We start from the raw sequence: 16,238 nt of genomic DNA on the forward strand, positions 1-16,238 counted from the left end.
AGGCCATAAATTAAAAACACACACTTACACACACTCAAAGTTCAATACTCTCAAACAGCATCTCACAAAAAGCTAAAATGCAGTGATGGTCCATTTTATATACCACAAAATCAATGAAGTGGTTGACTGGGGCAGGAGGAGGATCATCCCTCCAGCCGCCTTCTTTTTAACAAATTCACATCTAATTTTAGTTTTTCTCCAAGAAAACACCAGTGACCCAAGTGTGTAGCCTAAACAAAGTTTTATACACTTCCACGTTTTCGTGTCTCCACACTTCTTTTGTCATGTCACTAAGCTTTCAGTTAACATGATGTCCATTTATTTAAGGTAATATATGTCACTATATATCATATAGCAATTTTATATTACACAAAATTCAACAATTTTTATTAATTATTCAGTTTTATAAAGTAACATACTGTAGAATGAACATACTGGGTTTTCCTACTAGAATATTAGACATTTTAAGAAATGAGATTAATCAAAGTTTAGAAGTAATCAGAAAGTTTTTGTTTTATTTTAGTTTCCGCACTTGATTAATTCTGATCATATCCTGAGATTTAGAATAAACATGTAAACAGCAATATTGCCACACAACATATCAAATATTGTGGATAATTGTAAGAATTTAATGTTTTTTTAAAAAAAAAGCATAACTTTCAATTCATTAACTGATCATATGCTGTTTTAAAAATTTAGGCCATCTCAGATTACAAATTTGAAAGGTTTTGGTCACCTGTAATATTTAATCATAGCTTAAACGTTATTGGTGAAACCAAGCTTTTTTAATACTATTTTAATACAGTTTAAAATACAATTTTGCAGTTTTGACGTAAAAACACAAAGAGAAAGGAAAAATTATTCATATGTTTATAAAATTCTAAAATTATATAAAATGATATAAATAACAGCAGTGACATAAAAAAGGAAAACATTCCAATAGGAAGAAAATATATAATGTATAAGACACAGAATATGGCCACTAATTGAAATATTATCTTTTAATACAGAATTATAAATTAAAAAAAATAAAGAATATGAAGGAGTTAATCACTACTATATAATATGTTCATCATATGCGATGTGTTCATAACCATACGAACTTAACCCACAATTTAAAACATGATTAATAAAGCATTCAAATATAAAAAAAATTATTAAAATATCAGCACTTACAGAACTGAATGCTACTTGATTCACTTTGCATATTTAAATAATACCAAACAGTATGTTAATTAATGCTTTGTAGTGATGAATTAACAAAGTGTTAATAATGAAAATACAAAGCATGAAGAAAGACGTCCACTTCTACGACTCCATGAACTATACCCAGTACTGAGAATTTACACAACAATCAGTACTTTCACCACAATGTTCAGGAAAGTCTCTTATTAGAAATGTGTTAATGTTATTAGGAAACAGACTTTTCATAGTAACTGTGATGCGTGATTTATACGGGAATGTTATCATATTCAGAATATTTAATAGAACAATAACTCATGGAAATGCAGGAAACATTGCTACATTGCCTCAGGCTAGCTCACACAATCTGACTACAAATTCAGCAATAGGTTATCAATGAAAACCTAAGAATAAACAGACAAGCTGATGAAGATGGGATTCAGATGAGGATTGGTATATTGGTGGTCAAGCTTTTGACTTAGATGATAGAGTTTCTCCACCTTTTACTTCCTTTCAGTCTGAAGCTTATGAGGCTTCATGAGTTGGCCTTCTATAGGTTTCTTGTTTAAAGTCTATTATCTGGACCTTTTCTTTAATATTCTCTAGTGACAATGGTGTTCATGACTTTCAAACCAGAACAACAACAAAAAAACAACAGCAACAAAAAATGCAAATTTATTTCTATAAAAACACTTATGAATGGTAACAGCCGTGTGAAGGCCAGAGCTTGTGGCTTTTGTTTGACGTCAATATTCTAAAATTGAGTAAAATTTAGTTTAGAGTTACAGAGTAACTGCACAGTAATTAAAGTTATGTATTTGTATGTATCAATTATTATACTTAAGTGATGTTTTAGTGTATTTGTACCATTTACACAATTATTGTTTATTGTTCACAGAATTTATTTTATTCAGTTTGTTCTCTCTAAAGTTTCAATTAAATTGCCTAAGTATTGTATGTAAGTATCACATAGAAATTATAATTTGGACTTAAAAGTACTTCCAAGTTTAATTAGATTAAAAAAAATAGTAGGACAATTGTAATCTCATGTTTTGTATGCATTTATAATTATATACATTTAACAGCCCTGTAATTCAAATTTGCAAATAAATGTAAACATTTAAAAACCTAATGCAAAAACATGTATCAACAAGGAAAAAAGTAAAAGTTAAAAGAAATCAGTTAAAGTTGAAAAGCAGAAAAATATCATGGCAATTACAATACAAAGCCATCTCCTTCCAAGTGGTACTATCCACAGCAATGTCATGTATCGCCAGGCTATCCATGTGAAGTCATCGCTATAGCAGCAAGTAGCCTCCAAGCGATGTGACTCCAAATAGAAGGACATCAGAATAGATCAGGCAAGTACGGTGAGCAGAAGTGATGAGAAACACTAGTCTTTCAGGAGTATGAGTGTGAGTGTGAGTGTGTGTGTGTGTGTGTGTGTGTGTGTGTGTGAGAGAGAGAGAGAGAGAGAGAGAGAGAGAGAGAGAGAGAGAGAGAGAGAGAGAGAGAGAGAGAGAGAGAATATATTTGGTATGCTTTGATAATCATATAATATTACTTAGTGGGTGGCACGTTCGCCTCACACCTCCAGGGCCGGGGTTCGATTCCCGCCTCCACCTTCTGTGTGCGGAGTTTGCATGTTCTCCCCGTGCCTCGGGGGTTTCCTCCCCCAGTCCAAAGACATGCATAGGTAGGTTGATTGGCAATCCAGAAATTGTCCGTAGTGTGTGTGATTGCGTGAGTGAATGAGAGTGTGTGTGTGTGTGCCCTGCGATGGGTTGGCACTCCGTCCAGGGTGTATCCTGCCTTGATGCCCGATGACGCCTGAGATAGGCACAGGCTCCCCGTGACCCGAGAAGTTCGGATAAGCGGTAGAAAATGAGTGAGTGAGTACAAATGTGTGCAAAGTGCTAGCAGGGACTCTGACAAAACTAGCTTTAACAGCATGGTTTAAAGGGAGAGCCAGAAGGTAACACAGACATGAGGGCTTCCTGGGACATAAATCACTCCACCATCAACAAACCTGAGGGAACATGTGAGTGTGTGTGTACAAACATTAGAGTTCACCAAAACACTCGATGCCCAGAAACATTCCAGATTTGCTCCTTTACCTAAGAAAAAATATTCAATTTGATTAAACAAATGTGTTTTATACTTAGACTGTCAGTGTGCTAAACACCAAGTGAAATCCTGTTCTATAACTGTAGTGCTTCGTAAGAGAAAGCTCTGCTCTTGTTGTAGCCTTAAATACTTGATTTACTAACAAATAGCCTGCACCTTTTGAATGAACTAGGCATAGATAAAAAAAAACGTCAGCTCAGGTGCTGTGGTGTGAGACCATTTACTGCTGTATAGGACGGTTTATAATCAATGCAAAATTTGACTGTGTGCCAGTTCAGTGTATATAAGATAGGAGTGATGAGTTCATATCTTCTTGTTCTAGAGGACTCTATATGATTAAAATGAAGATTGTTTATGCACCTACAGGAACATCCAGACAATAAGGCATTAGAATAATCCAATGTAGAGATGCATAAACCAGTTTTTATGCATTTTATAATGACACATTTGAGAACAATAACGGACTACAAAACATCATCCTCTAGAACGGTGAATGCGGACGCCTCTCTGGCAGATGAGATAAACACCTTTTACGCTTGCTTTGAGGTGGCAGCTTCACATCACTACAAATAGCATGCATCTGTAGAGTGCTGGGGTGACACACATTCATCATCTCTGGGCATTTTGTAAGGAAGCTATTCAGGAGAGTTAATATCAGGAAGACAGCAGGACCAGAAGGCATCTTAGGTCAGGTCCTTGGTGGTGACCAACTAGCACCAGTGTTTAACCTCTCTCTTGAAGAATCTGTAAATTTACAACCATTGTCAAGTTTTCTGACGACAATGTTGTGGTAGCTCTTATCACCAACAACGATGGGAAGGCCTATCTAGAGGAAATTAAAAACCTGTAGATATGGTATCAGAACAACTCCCTCTTAAAGGTCAGACACAAAAAGAGTTGGTGGACCTTAGCACAAAGCAGGAGAGAAACTACCAACCACTTCTAATAAATGGGAATATATATATTTCTTTTTTCTCTTCTGTTTCGATATCCTTGTAAAGATGTGAATTGTTAAAAGTGCTATACAAATGAATTGAATTTGAATTTGAATTAAAAAGCATTCTACTGCATGTTGTACTGTGTATGATTAGGCCTGTGACAAATGAAATTCAAATTAAAATGTTATTCTTTATTGTAATAATATTTTTTAGAATAAAGAAGGAGTGGGCACAGTGGCCTAGTAGTTAGCACGTTCTCCTCACACCTCCAGGGTTGGGGATTCGATTCCCACCTCCACCTTGTGTGTGTGGAGTTTGCATGTTCTCATCGTGCCTTGGGGGTTTCCTCCGGGTACTCCGGTTTCCTCCCCCGGCCCAAAGACATGCATGGTAGGTTGATTGGCATCTCTGGAAAATTGTCCATAGTGTGTGAGTGTGTGAGTGAATGAGAGTGTGTGTGTGCCCTGCGATGGGTTGGCACTCCGTCCAGGGTGCATCCTGCCTTGATGCCCGATGACGCCTGAGATAGGCACAGGCTCATCGTGGCCCGAGTAGGATAAGTGGTAGAAAATGAGTGAGTAAGAGATTAAAGAAGGCTACCCTAGTAATATTATTTACATATGTAACAAAAAAAGACTGGTGTCAATAATCACACCAAAGTCTCTTACTGCTGCACTACTAGTATGTCCGGCTCATGTGGTCCTAGTACATGGAATTCTGTTTTGTCAGAATTACCTAGGATAAAGTTTGGAGGAAGGACCTTTAGACATTCCTCAATTTTATTAAGTTAGTGCCTCTCATCAGGTGTTGCTGTAGCACACATATGTGTGTCATCAGCATAACAGTGAAGGCTAATATCTTATTTATAAACAATTTTATACTGCATACATACAGTAAAGGAAAAATGCAGAGGGCCAAAAAAAGAACCTTGTGGAACACCAACTTTGGTATTCATACATGATAATGATCAATCAAATAAGACCTTACTCAGGAGATGGATGTTCCCTTAACTTCATCAAATTTTTCTAGACTATCAAGTAGGATCAATGATGTCAAAAAAAGTAATTATTTTATAAAATACTTTAAATGCATTGTATTTCTGTTTATGTTTTAAAAGTCAACAATAAAATTTGAGGTTGAAAGACAGCAATAGAAGTAGAATTGAGGTTGAAAGACAGCAGTAGAATTAGAACTGAGGATGAACTGTTATTTAAGTATAAAAAATGTCTAGGCTTTGATAGACAGTCATAGAGTTGAGGTTGAAAGACAACAGTTGAAGTTGAAAGACAGAATTAGAAGTAAAAGTAAGGGTGTTGCTTTGGAAACTGATATTTACACAACAAGGTTCTCTGCTTGATGCTCTATAAATCAGAGCACAGAGAAATATCATGAGGGCACATAACATTCACAGACATTCGTCCCACAGAGATTAGGATTAAAAACTAAAACTTAATGTGTGTGCTTTAAAACATTCAGAAAATGAAAGCTAAGCTACTGTGTACATTACTAGGAACTATTTGAAGGTTCAACTTTATAACAACAAAGCAACAAAAGAGCCTTGACTGTGCTGAGGAAAAGTTTATAGTGTCCACTTAGAGTGCTGATATGATCGTGGCTGTAATTAGATGAAACACAGAGTGCTGAACTGCAGTACGTATGGAAATTTGTTCATTTTTTATCTCACATGAACCATCTTCAGTGTCAGATTCATGCGGTAATGTCAGCTGATGAACGCTCATACAAGCTAATTTTATTGGCTATAAATAAACAATTACACACTTGTTGCATCGTGTGACACTGACACAACTTATTACAAACTGGAATTGGAGCATTGGAACTGAAAAATGTGTGTGTGTGTGTGTGTGTGTGTGTGTGTGTGTGTGTGTGTGTGTGTGTGTGTGTGTGTGTGTGTGTGTGTGTGTGTGTGTGTGTGTGCGTGAGTGTTTGTGTGTGTTTGTGTTTGTGTGTGTGTGTGTGTGTTTGCTTCAGTGCATTGTTATGAATCTGTGTTGTATTATTGGTGCACATGTTTATGTTTGACATACTGTGTACTGTGCTATATATGAAATTCCTGTAAATGTTTTTGCATTTGACACAGTGTTCTATACTATTCTAGTATGTGTGTAAACTAGGCAGAACCACTAGATGGTGATGGAACTTCACATATTGTCTTATTCATTAAATATAAAGCGCCCTTTAATGTTTACCATATCAAAATTTACACGTTTGATCAAACTCACAGCTACTCAATTTGCATGTGTGATATGTATATATATATATATATATATATATATATATATATATATATATATATATATATATATATATATATATATTATTGTGTGTGTGTGTGTGTGTGTGTGTGTATGTGTGTGTGTGAAACTTAACATAACATTTTAATCTTATCAATGCTTTTTGAAAAGTATAGCTAGAAGCTGTGTGTCCAAAATGACAGCTAGCAATTATCTGCTTATCTGTGCAACTGATCCAAAAAGCATCTATCTGACTTGTTCCCATCTTTCCTACATTCTTTCACACCTCCCCATTGCTACCTTGTCTCCACCAGCTTCCTGCTACATCAGATTTCAAATATTGATGCTTGCCTATGAAATGAAACAGAGCAACACCCACTTACCTTAAACCATTTATGGTATCACACCCTATTCATGAAGTAACTAACTTAAATATACACTTTCTTGTTTCTCTTTCTAATGGCAGCTTGTAGATTATTTCACACACTCCTTACACTGAAATTTCACCCTCCTGTCATCTATGTCACTACACAATGTAGTGTACAATATGCAGAATGCACACTGGTTGGTGCTATTGTGTGCATCTGTAATGGAGTGTTTTGTATTATTTATTTGCACTGTCTTTTGTCGCACACTGTTTGCTGTTGCCAGTCAGCTGTATGGTCTGGACTTCATCAGCAATCATTTGAAGACTTTGGCAGGAAGGAATTAGTGTGTGGTTTGTGGTGAACTCGGTTGCACAATTATAAACTGTTGTAGAAATGACATTATTTACATTTACATTATTTACTGTAGAGTGTCACCCAAATGATGATGGGTTCCCTTCTGTCTGGTTCTTCATATCATGTCAGGGAGGTTTTCCTTGCCGCCGTCGCCTCCGGCTTGCTCAGTACGGATAGGGATAGATATATAGTATCATAAATTTTAAATTAGAATTTTTGAAATTAATGTTTAATTGTATGTATTCATTTATTTATTTTTATTCTTATTTTTTCTCCTTATTATTTATTTATTTATTTATCTATCTATCTATCTATCTATCTATCTATCTATCTATCTATCTATCTATCTATCTATCTATCTATTTATTTATTTATTCTCTCTTCTGTTTCTACACTTCTGTAAAGCTGCTTTGAGACAATGGGAATTGTAAAAAGAAATATTTGAATTTGTGCCAGGTTTCACTGTGTACTGCGTCAGCTATATATAATTAAAATGACAATAAAAGATTCTTGACTTGACTTTACTTGACATATAAATATATAAATATAAATTGTTTTACCATAATGCTCTTTATCACTAATAAAAAACAAACAAAAAAAAAATTCTCTTTTCATCTCTTAATCCCCACCTCCTTTCAGTCATCTCACTCTCAGGAACTTGCCTTTGATCCCGCCTTTTCCTGATAAAGTGTGTAATATAGCAGGTCATAAAAACCACAAAAACATCTTCATTAATTATTAATGACCATTAATCTTCTAATAAATTTAATATAATATTTAAACGAATAAAGTCATGTGACTGTGAACAACTGAACCAGTTTAAAAAAATGACAAATGTAAATTTTCCGTTAGGTAATTATTTTGATGCAGATTATTTATTTTGATTTATTGCTGTTCTCAGTTTTATTTTCCTCAACAGATTACCAAGAACTGTCCACCTTTTATTTCTTTTAGGTGAAAAAAAAAATGAAATTATGATTGCTGTGTTTTGACTGTATAATATTGTAAATTTGGGCTTTACCTCAATGAGCTTGAATTTATTTCCTTATTTATAATATCCATGGTGGGATTTGTTTGCACACTGTATATGAACTTTTTTATTGATATTATATATTTGACTCTTATATAATGTCTTGGCTCATGTATCGTTACTGTACAGGTGGAACTTTGCTCAGCAATAAAGATTTTTTTTTTTCCACTGACACTCTGGGGTCAGTTGTAATCTCTAATGATTTAGGAGTGTGATTAGTCGTTCACTTCAGCTGAGAGCCAGATGTTTTGGTTAGTTGGTTCAATCGCTGCTGAACATCATGATCCGGTTCCTGGTGTGTTTCCTGTGCTTTCTTCTGACTGCCTCTGGAAAGTCCATAAAGAGTAATGAACTTTTAATGCAATCTTCTTTAGCTAATATATGTTATGTATCTACATTTTTATTTTTTTAAAATATATTACACATGAATAAAGTAGACACATGGATAAAGAAATCTTCTACATTTTAAGCAAAACAGCATTTCGAATTTTGATTTTAATATCTTAATTCAGATAGCTTCAGGTAACAGAATATAGTACTTTTGTCATTTTTCTAATAAATAAATCCATATTATGAGATACAAAATTAAAACAAGATTAAAAAATTGCAGATTTCATAGAAAGTGTGTATTGTACTGTGTGTATTGTACTGTTCACGCATGCAATAATATTCTAGTATACAATCAATGCTGCAGATATTTTATTCTGTTTTGTTTTTTTGCAGTGGACGAGGAGAACCCAGAGTTCTGGAGATCTCAGGCTCAGGCTACGCTAAACTCGGCTCTCAGGAGGAAACTCAATGCTAATGTGGCTAAAAACATTGTTCTGTTTCTTGGAGATGGTAAAAAAGTTGAATATATAAAGCAATATAATTGTGTTTTATTAATTCTCTACAGTAATCATTATGATTAGGGATGATCCTCTGTGTGTGTGTGTGTGTGTGTGTGTGTGTGTGTGTGTGTGTGTGTGTGTGTGTGTGTGTGTGTGTGTGTGTGTGTGTGTGTGTGTGCGTGCGTGCGTGCGTGCGTGCGTGCGTGCGTGCGTGCGTGCGTGCGTGCGTGCGTGCGTGTGTGTGTGTGAAGGAATGGGCATCACTACTATCACAGCTGCTCGCATACTGAAAGGCCAACTGGAGAAACGTCCAGGTGAGGAGACTGTCATGACCATGGACACATTCCCTTATGTCGGTCTCGCTAAGGTAAACACACACAAACACACACAAATATTTCTGTTACAAATATGGGGATGTGCTAGCTCAGTGGTTAAAGGTGTCGGACTACTGATTGGAAGGTCATGAGTTTGAATCCCAGGGCCAACAAGCTGCCACTCCTGGGCCCCTAAGGAAAGCCCTTAACCTTCAGTTGCTCAGATGTATAAATGAGACAAATGTAAGTCTCTCTGAAAAAGGGCAATTTGCCAAATACCGTGACTGTAAATGTAAATCCATCGTGTGTGTTTGTGTGTGTTGGTCTGTGCAGGTGTACACAGTAGATTTTCAGATCCCAGACAGCGCAGCAACAGGGACAGCATATCTGTGTGGAGTGAAGACAAATCTGAATGTTGTGGGTTTGAGTGCCTCTGCACGGAATGGTGTGTGTCGCACACAGACAGGAAATGAGGTCACATCCATCCTTAAATGGGCTAAAGATGCAGGTATGCACCCACCTGTCTCTCTAAATCTCCTTTGCTGTCTCTCTCACCTTCTCCCTCTGTATGTCTGCCTCATTGTCTGCTTCTCTGTCTGTCTCACTTTCTGTCTCTGTGTCTGTCTCACTGGCTGTATTTCTCTCTCACTTTCCTTGTCTCCTTTTCCATTTTGTCAGTCTGTCTCTATGTCTGTCAGCCTCTCTTTTTCTGTTTGTCTCCCTGATTGTCTCTCTGTCTATCTGTCTCTCCATCTGTCTGTCTGCCTCTCTTTTTGGCTCCCACACAATTTTCTTCTTATAGAAACACAGAAATATATTAATGTTGATTAAAACTATTTATTTTATCATTATGTTATTTGTCTTCAATATGAATAATAATATTAAACAATATATTAAATTTACCTTATGAACACAGAATTGAATTTAATAATATTTTAATAGCGTAAGATCCTCTAGAGATCCTGACTTCACAGTAACTCAATCAGTGTGTGTTTGTGTGTGTGTGTGTGTGTGTGTGTGTGTGTGTGTGTGTGTGTGTGTGTGTCTGTGTGTGTGTGTCTGTGTGTGTGTGCATAGGAAAGTCAGTTGGCATAGTAACAACGACCCGTGTACAACACGCCACTCCAGCGGCTTCTTACGCCCACAGTGCCAGCAGGAAGTGGTACAGTGACGCAGACATGCCCGCAGCGGCCAAGAGAGATGGCTGCACTGACATTGCCTCCCAGCTCATCTCCAACACCGACATTGATGTGAGTGTGTGAGTCTGGATATAAACAGAAGTCACATAAAGGTTTTGTGTGAGTACTGAATGTAAAAGTGTGTGTGTGTGTGTGTGTGTGTGTGTGTGTGTGTGTGTGTGTGTGTGTGTGTGTGTGTGTGTGTGTGTTTGTGTGTTTATAGGTGATTATTGGTGGTGGCCGTAAGTACATGACCCCTAAAGACACGGTGGACCCCGAGTACCCCACTGACCTGAAATCAGCTGGCACAAGAGAGGATGAACGCAACCTCATAAATGAGTGGATCAGCCTGAAGGAGAGAAAGGTAGAGAGAGACTAAGAGAAAGAGTGTGAATGGAAAAGGAAAAAGAGAGAGACAGACGGAAAGCGAGAGAAAATGACAGAGACACTGAGGTAAAAATGAAGGAAGAGACATACTGTAAAGAGATACAGAGATAGACAGGAAAAAGAGAGACAGTAAGAGGTAATTGTGTGGCCTACAGATTAAAGTTGGAGCTTATACACTAGACCTTTTTAACACAGACTTATTCTGGCATTGTTAAAGGCACTACAGTGTTATGTGATGATGCTAAACAGTGCCCACAAGCTCACATTCCTACATTAACTTCAGCACAAGGACAAAAACTAAAGCGGCTTCTTTTTCCGTGTGCTCTGTAGGTCGCTCACTATGTGTGGAATAAGACAGAGTTTGATGCGGTGGACCCCAAGACTACAGACTACCTTATGGGTGAGTGTTATATATTCAATTACTATTGATATAGAGTAATAAACATTGGTCAGAAGGACCTCACAGGTTTCCAGAAAATGTTCCCTTTTGCAAGGAAATATTTATGTAGCTAAGTTCTCCAACATCTTCAGGACTGAGGAGTTTCTCAGTAACATGAAAAACTGCGTATTTCTTTAGAAAAGAGGTGAAGATGAATAGGTGAAAAAAAACCCGACTGTTTATATCTGCTAGAATGTAACTTGCTCAGTGTCTTTGATTTTTTTTTACCATAACTTCTAGCCCTGTTTGAACCCGGTGACCTGAGGTTCGAGGTGGAGAGAGACCCACTCACAGATCCATCTATTACGGAGATGACAGAGAAAGCCATCCGCATCCTACAGAAGAACCCAAGAGGATTCTTTCTGCTGGTGGAGGGTAAGCTTCATCAAACAAACTATTCAATTCAATTCAATTCAAGGTTATTTGTATAGCGCTTTTTACAATAGACATTGTCTCAAAGCAGCTTTACAGAACATAAACATAGAGCAGAAGGTAGAAATAATAAAATTAATAATAATGTTAATTCTTATTTCTTTTATTATTCGTTATTTCCTTTACAAACTACCAACTAATCAAATCGATTCATCCAATCGATATCAATTAAAAATAATATTCACTCCATCAATATGGCAATGTTTTTAAATCGGTGTCAATCCTGGTTTTAAAATATCTTAGTTACACAAAGAATTCAGAAACAGCACAAAAAATATATATTTTTTTTGTTTTGCCAGAAATTAGGTTATATAATAATGTTAAACACTATTCTATAATGCCAGTATACAGCAGTGCTACATAGTTTAAACCTATGAATTTAAACATACAATATAAGCAGATCTTTATCTATATCACAAATAAGGGAATTTCATTTAAAAAAAAAATCAAGGAAGTTTTATGTACATAAGTTCACGAGCTGTTAAATATGATATCAGTCTTGTGATCAACACAAAATATATTGCATCACAATATTGTTTTTAAATAAAATTGATTGGTTTATTATGCTTCATTTTTCTTAATTTCCAGTGGAATACATATATTACTATTATTTACTATTATTTCTAATGTGAAAAATTCAATAATTATACAGACAGCTAGAAAGTACGGTGGCCGAGAAGTGCAAAACAAATTAACAAATCCGAAAACATTAACAAATCCGAAAACATTAACAAATCTGAAAACAAATTAACAAATCCAAATGTTTAACAAATCCAAAAATAACAAATGTTTTGCACTTCTCGGACACCGTAAGAAAGTGTCTGCACTTTTTAACAGGTGAGGTACCGACTGTTAATAGCTTCTATAATGTAAGTAAGAACAGGAACAAAGTTGTTGTTGAACATTAAACATTATTATAAATAGATCAACAAAGTTTTAAATTGCTCTGGTGTAAGAGGAGTAAAACACTGGAGTGAACCGTATCAGTTGTCAGAGTTTTGTGGCTGCAGGTGGACGTATCGATCAGGGACATCACGCTAGTCGTGCCTCTATGGCACTACATGAGACTGTTGCCCTTGACAATGCTGTTGCCCGGGCACTAGAGCTGACCAATGAGGAAGAGACACTAACTGTTGTCACTGCTGACCACTCCCACTCGCTCTCGTTTAATGGGTATCCCTTCAGAGGAAACAGCATTCTGGGTAAGTGTGTGTAGATTTTAAAATACCAACATGATAAAGGAGCTGTGGGACATCTTTGGGAACTTCTGGCTGAAGACAATGTTAATTAAACACCCTTTGTTTTTTGTGTTTATCCACGTATAAGGTAAATCTCCTGTTTTCGGGACTGACCTGCTCCCGTATACCACTCTGATGTACGGAAACGGCCCTGGACACAAAATCATCAACAACAAACGACCAGACATTCGCAAAGTGGACACCAGTGAGGGCTACACACACTTCAACACATATTCTGACACACACACGTTACCGAACTGCCTAGCTAGTGCAGCGTAACATTTCTAGTATCCAGGGTCAGAGGTGAAGCTGTAACTTTCCCACATCTTCGGGACAGAGGAGTTTACGCTTTTTAAAAGTCTCTTTGTTTCTTTCTTTTCTTAAATAAAGAGTGAGAGAAAAGAGAAACTGGTGAGGAGAGATGTAGCTGGTGTAGATAATATAATGAAAGTGACAACAGGAACTTGTTTCTTAAGCACTAAACATAACTATAAACAGATTAAATGTATGACATTCAATATACAGAAATTTGTCATTGTTAATTGTCTTAATTGTTGTGGGGTAAGAAAATATATAGCTTCAACATGTGCTGTTGGTAATTATCTGCCTATTTTGCCTCATGCCACTAGGTAAACAGTCTAATTATAAAGTCCTCTCTGTGTCTGTCTGTCTCAGAGAGTAAGGACTACGTGCAGCTGGCTGCGGTTCCTCTCGATACGGAGACTCATGGTGGTGAGGATGTGGCCGTGTTGGCTCGAGGACCCATGGCTCATCTCTTTCAGGGCATTAATGAGCAGAACTACATTGCTCATGCCATGGCCTATGCAGCCTGTGTGGGAACCAATCAGAATCACTGCTACACTGCATGAAGCTCTGTCCCATACATGCCTTGATTTAATCAATGTATAATATAGTATAATATAGTATAATCAGTTCCTCATTCTGATCCTTTAATCATAATTGTAATAAAAATTAATCCTTAACCAAATAAAAAAAACCTTGCTGGTTCATGTGTATCAAAATATAACAGTCACCTAAAATCTGCAGTAAATTATTGTATATATTTATAGTTGAAATGTATACACACATGGATGCATTGAATTAAGGTGATTTTATAGTGTTGGAGCAATTTTCAAGAAAATTTTACTTGTTTGTTTTTTTGTTTCATAGTAAGGGGTTTAAGCACCAAGAATTAAGCATAAACCTACACTTGTAGTAAGATATTGTAAATAAACTTTAGTGCAGATACACAACCCATAATAAAAGGAGTACTACACTAGTATATACTGTACATATAATAATCCATAATAAGTACTAATGATTGACAATTTTATGTTTTAGCCCAAGGCTCATTTTTCATACAATATATAATGCTACCATAAATATTAACATTTAGGTTATTTACGTAAATCTAAGAATATATTAATATCTAATTATGATATCAAACCTTAAAATACCATTCAAATTAAATATACCTTACAGTTTAAAAATCAGTGTATATATAATATAAACATACTAGAATTACATAACTTTAAATTGTAACAATTTACAATTTACCTTTGTTTTGTTTAAAATTACTGAATGTTTTTTTAGGTTTATGGTTTGTAAATGGTACATGATAGTGCTGAGTTTAACATTAAGTGAAATTCATTAATATATTAAATGTGTAACACTAACTTTAAATTGAAATTTCATTTTAGTGCATCAATCAAGCACAGATTAAAGGGGAAAAAAATGACAATAACAATACAATACAAAAACGATAAGTGTGCGCAGAATAAAAACACTGTTTCAATTCAGTTTTATTTGAGTAAAAAACAATATCATTGCATTTAACAAATATAATATTTGTAATAATAATATAACAGTATCACATATTTGAATAGAATACAACTAATTACTTTAAGATCATGCTCTTTAGGGCCAGTGCTTAAATAATAACCACACAAGATTTCAAGAATAAATTCATATTTTTTCTTAAAATATTCTAAATATTCTATGTTTTAAAATATGTATTCTGTTAGACTTCTTTGTAATAATAATAATAATAATAATAATAATAATAATAATAATAATAATAATAATAATAATAATTTAGCTTCATTTTTAACTGGTTAGTTTATTTTTTAAGCACATTAAATGCTTTAAATTATTAATCATTAAATGATTTTGAATAATTTGTATTATGAGTCATGAGTACTGAGTGTGTGGATAGAAACTGATTTTAAAGACACAGTGGGTCACACGTTGCCTAATTAGGAAGAGGTGTGTGTGTGTGTGTGTGTGTGTGTGTGTGTGTGTGTGTGTGTGTGTGTGTGTGTGTGTGTGTGTGTGTGTGTGTGTGTGTGTGTGTGTGTGTTGGGAGGAGGTAGGTGGTGTATGGTGTTCCATCCAGTGTTAATAAATAATGCACCATGTTTAAAGATCAGCTATTTTTAACATACTATGTAAAACAAGTGTGTGTGTGTGTAAGGGGGGTTGCATGTGCGTCCTGTCCAACTTTAATACACCCTACCCCTTTAGAGCCATCAGAGAACATCTGCAAATGGCATGAGAACAGTCCCTTGTGACAGTCCTTTGGAGACAGAACAGTCCCTTGCATTTGCTCCTTTGCTGCTCACCACCATTTTGGACATGTTTCTACCCAATCTAACAAACTGGGACCTGTCAGAGCAATAGCCATGATCCAGGATCCAGCCACTTCATCTGCGTTTTAGCTGAAGAGGCTGTTGGTATTGAAGGCAGTTGAGAAATCAAAGTGTATGATTGTTACAATACCTCCAGCAGTAGGTGGTTGATGGTCATCCATTCCCATCTGTGGTTGGTTTACAAACTAAAGATGGTCAAGTGCTGTGTTTAGTTGTTTCCCAAAATGGACCAGCACTAGCCTCTCTAGCACCTTCTTTAGGTGGGTTATGAGGGCAACTGGATGACCCACAACTCAACTTCCACCTGTCTTCTTATTTAAAAGCTCTATCAGGTCACTTGGTTTCTTGTTGGAAAAAAATAGCATACTGTGTTAAGTGGTAAAGTATAATTAATACAGAAAATAATGTCATGTGTAATGTAGTCTGTCATGGATTTCATGTCTTCCCCATGGGGCTTGATAGTGCGTCGTAGTTTGTGAATTCCAAACTCAAAGCTTCTTTTTTCTGTGTCTACCTCCTCA

The 16,238-nt window shown here is 35.9% G+C and overlaps 2 protein-coding genes across 2 annotated transcripts in view; one reads left to right on the top strand and one right to left on the bottom strand.

Annotated features, from left to right (window-relative positions):
- The window catches only part of LOC113637899 (chloride channel protein 2-like), a 15,453-nt gene extending 15,302 nt beyond the window's left edge, over nucleotides 1-151 (bottom strand). The window contains exon 1 of the mRNA XM_027138845.2: nucleotides 1-151. This exon is cut by the window's left edge and continues 47 nt beyond it. Within this exon, the coding sequence (XP_026994646.1) occupies nucleotides 1-7 (7 nt within the window). The 5' untranslated portion in view covers nucleotides 8-151.
- An 8,301-nt stretch (nucleotides 152-8,452) lies between these two features.
- alp3 (alkaline phosphatase 3) lies at nucleotides 8,453-14,066 on the top strand. Its single transcript, XM_027138746.2, has 11 exons — nucleotides 8,453-8,595; nucleotides 8,975-9,091; nucleotides 9,333-9,448; nucleotides 9,729-9,903; nucleotides 10,473-10,645; nucleotides 10,797-10,937; nucleotides 11,291-11,360; nucleotides 11,640-11,774; nucleotides 12,842-13,033; nucleotides 13,158-13,274; nucleotides 13,745-14,066. The coding sequence occupies exons 1-11, from the start codon at nucleotides 8,532-8,534 to the stop codon at nucleotides 13,936-13,938; spliced, it is 1,494 nt and encodes a 497-aa protein (XP_026994547.1). The 5' UTR covers nucleotides 8,453-8,531; the 3' UTR covers nucleotides 13,939-14,066.
- The last annotated feature ends 2,172 nt before the right edge of the window (nucleotides 14,067-16,238 follow it).

The sequence above is a fragment of the Tachysurus fulvidraco genome, chromosome 11 (genome assembly GCF_022655615.1).
Source record: "Tachysurus fulvidraco isolate hzauxx_2018 chromosome 11, HZAU_PFXX_2.0, whole genome shotgun sequence".
Taxonomy (NCBI): domain Eukaryota; kingdom Metazoa; phylum Chordata; class Actinopteri; order Siluriformes; family Bagridae; genus Tachysurus; species Tachysurus fulvidraco.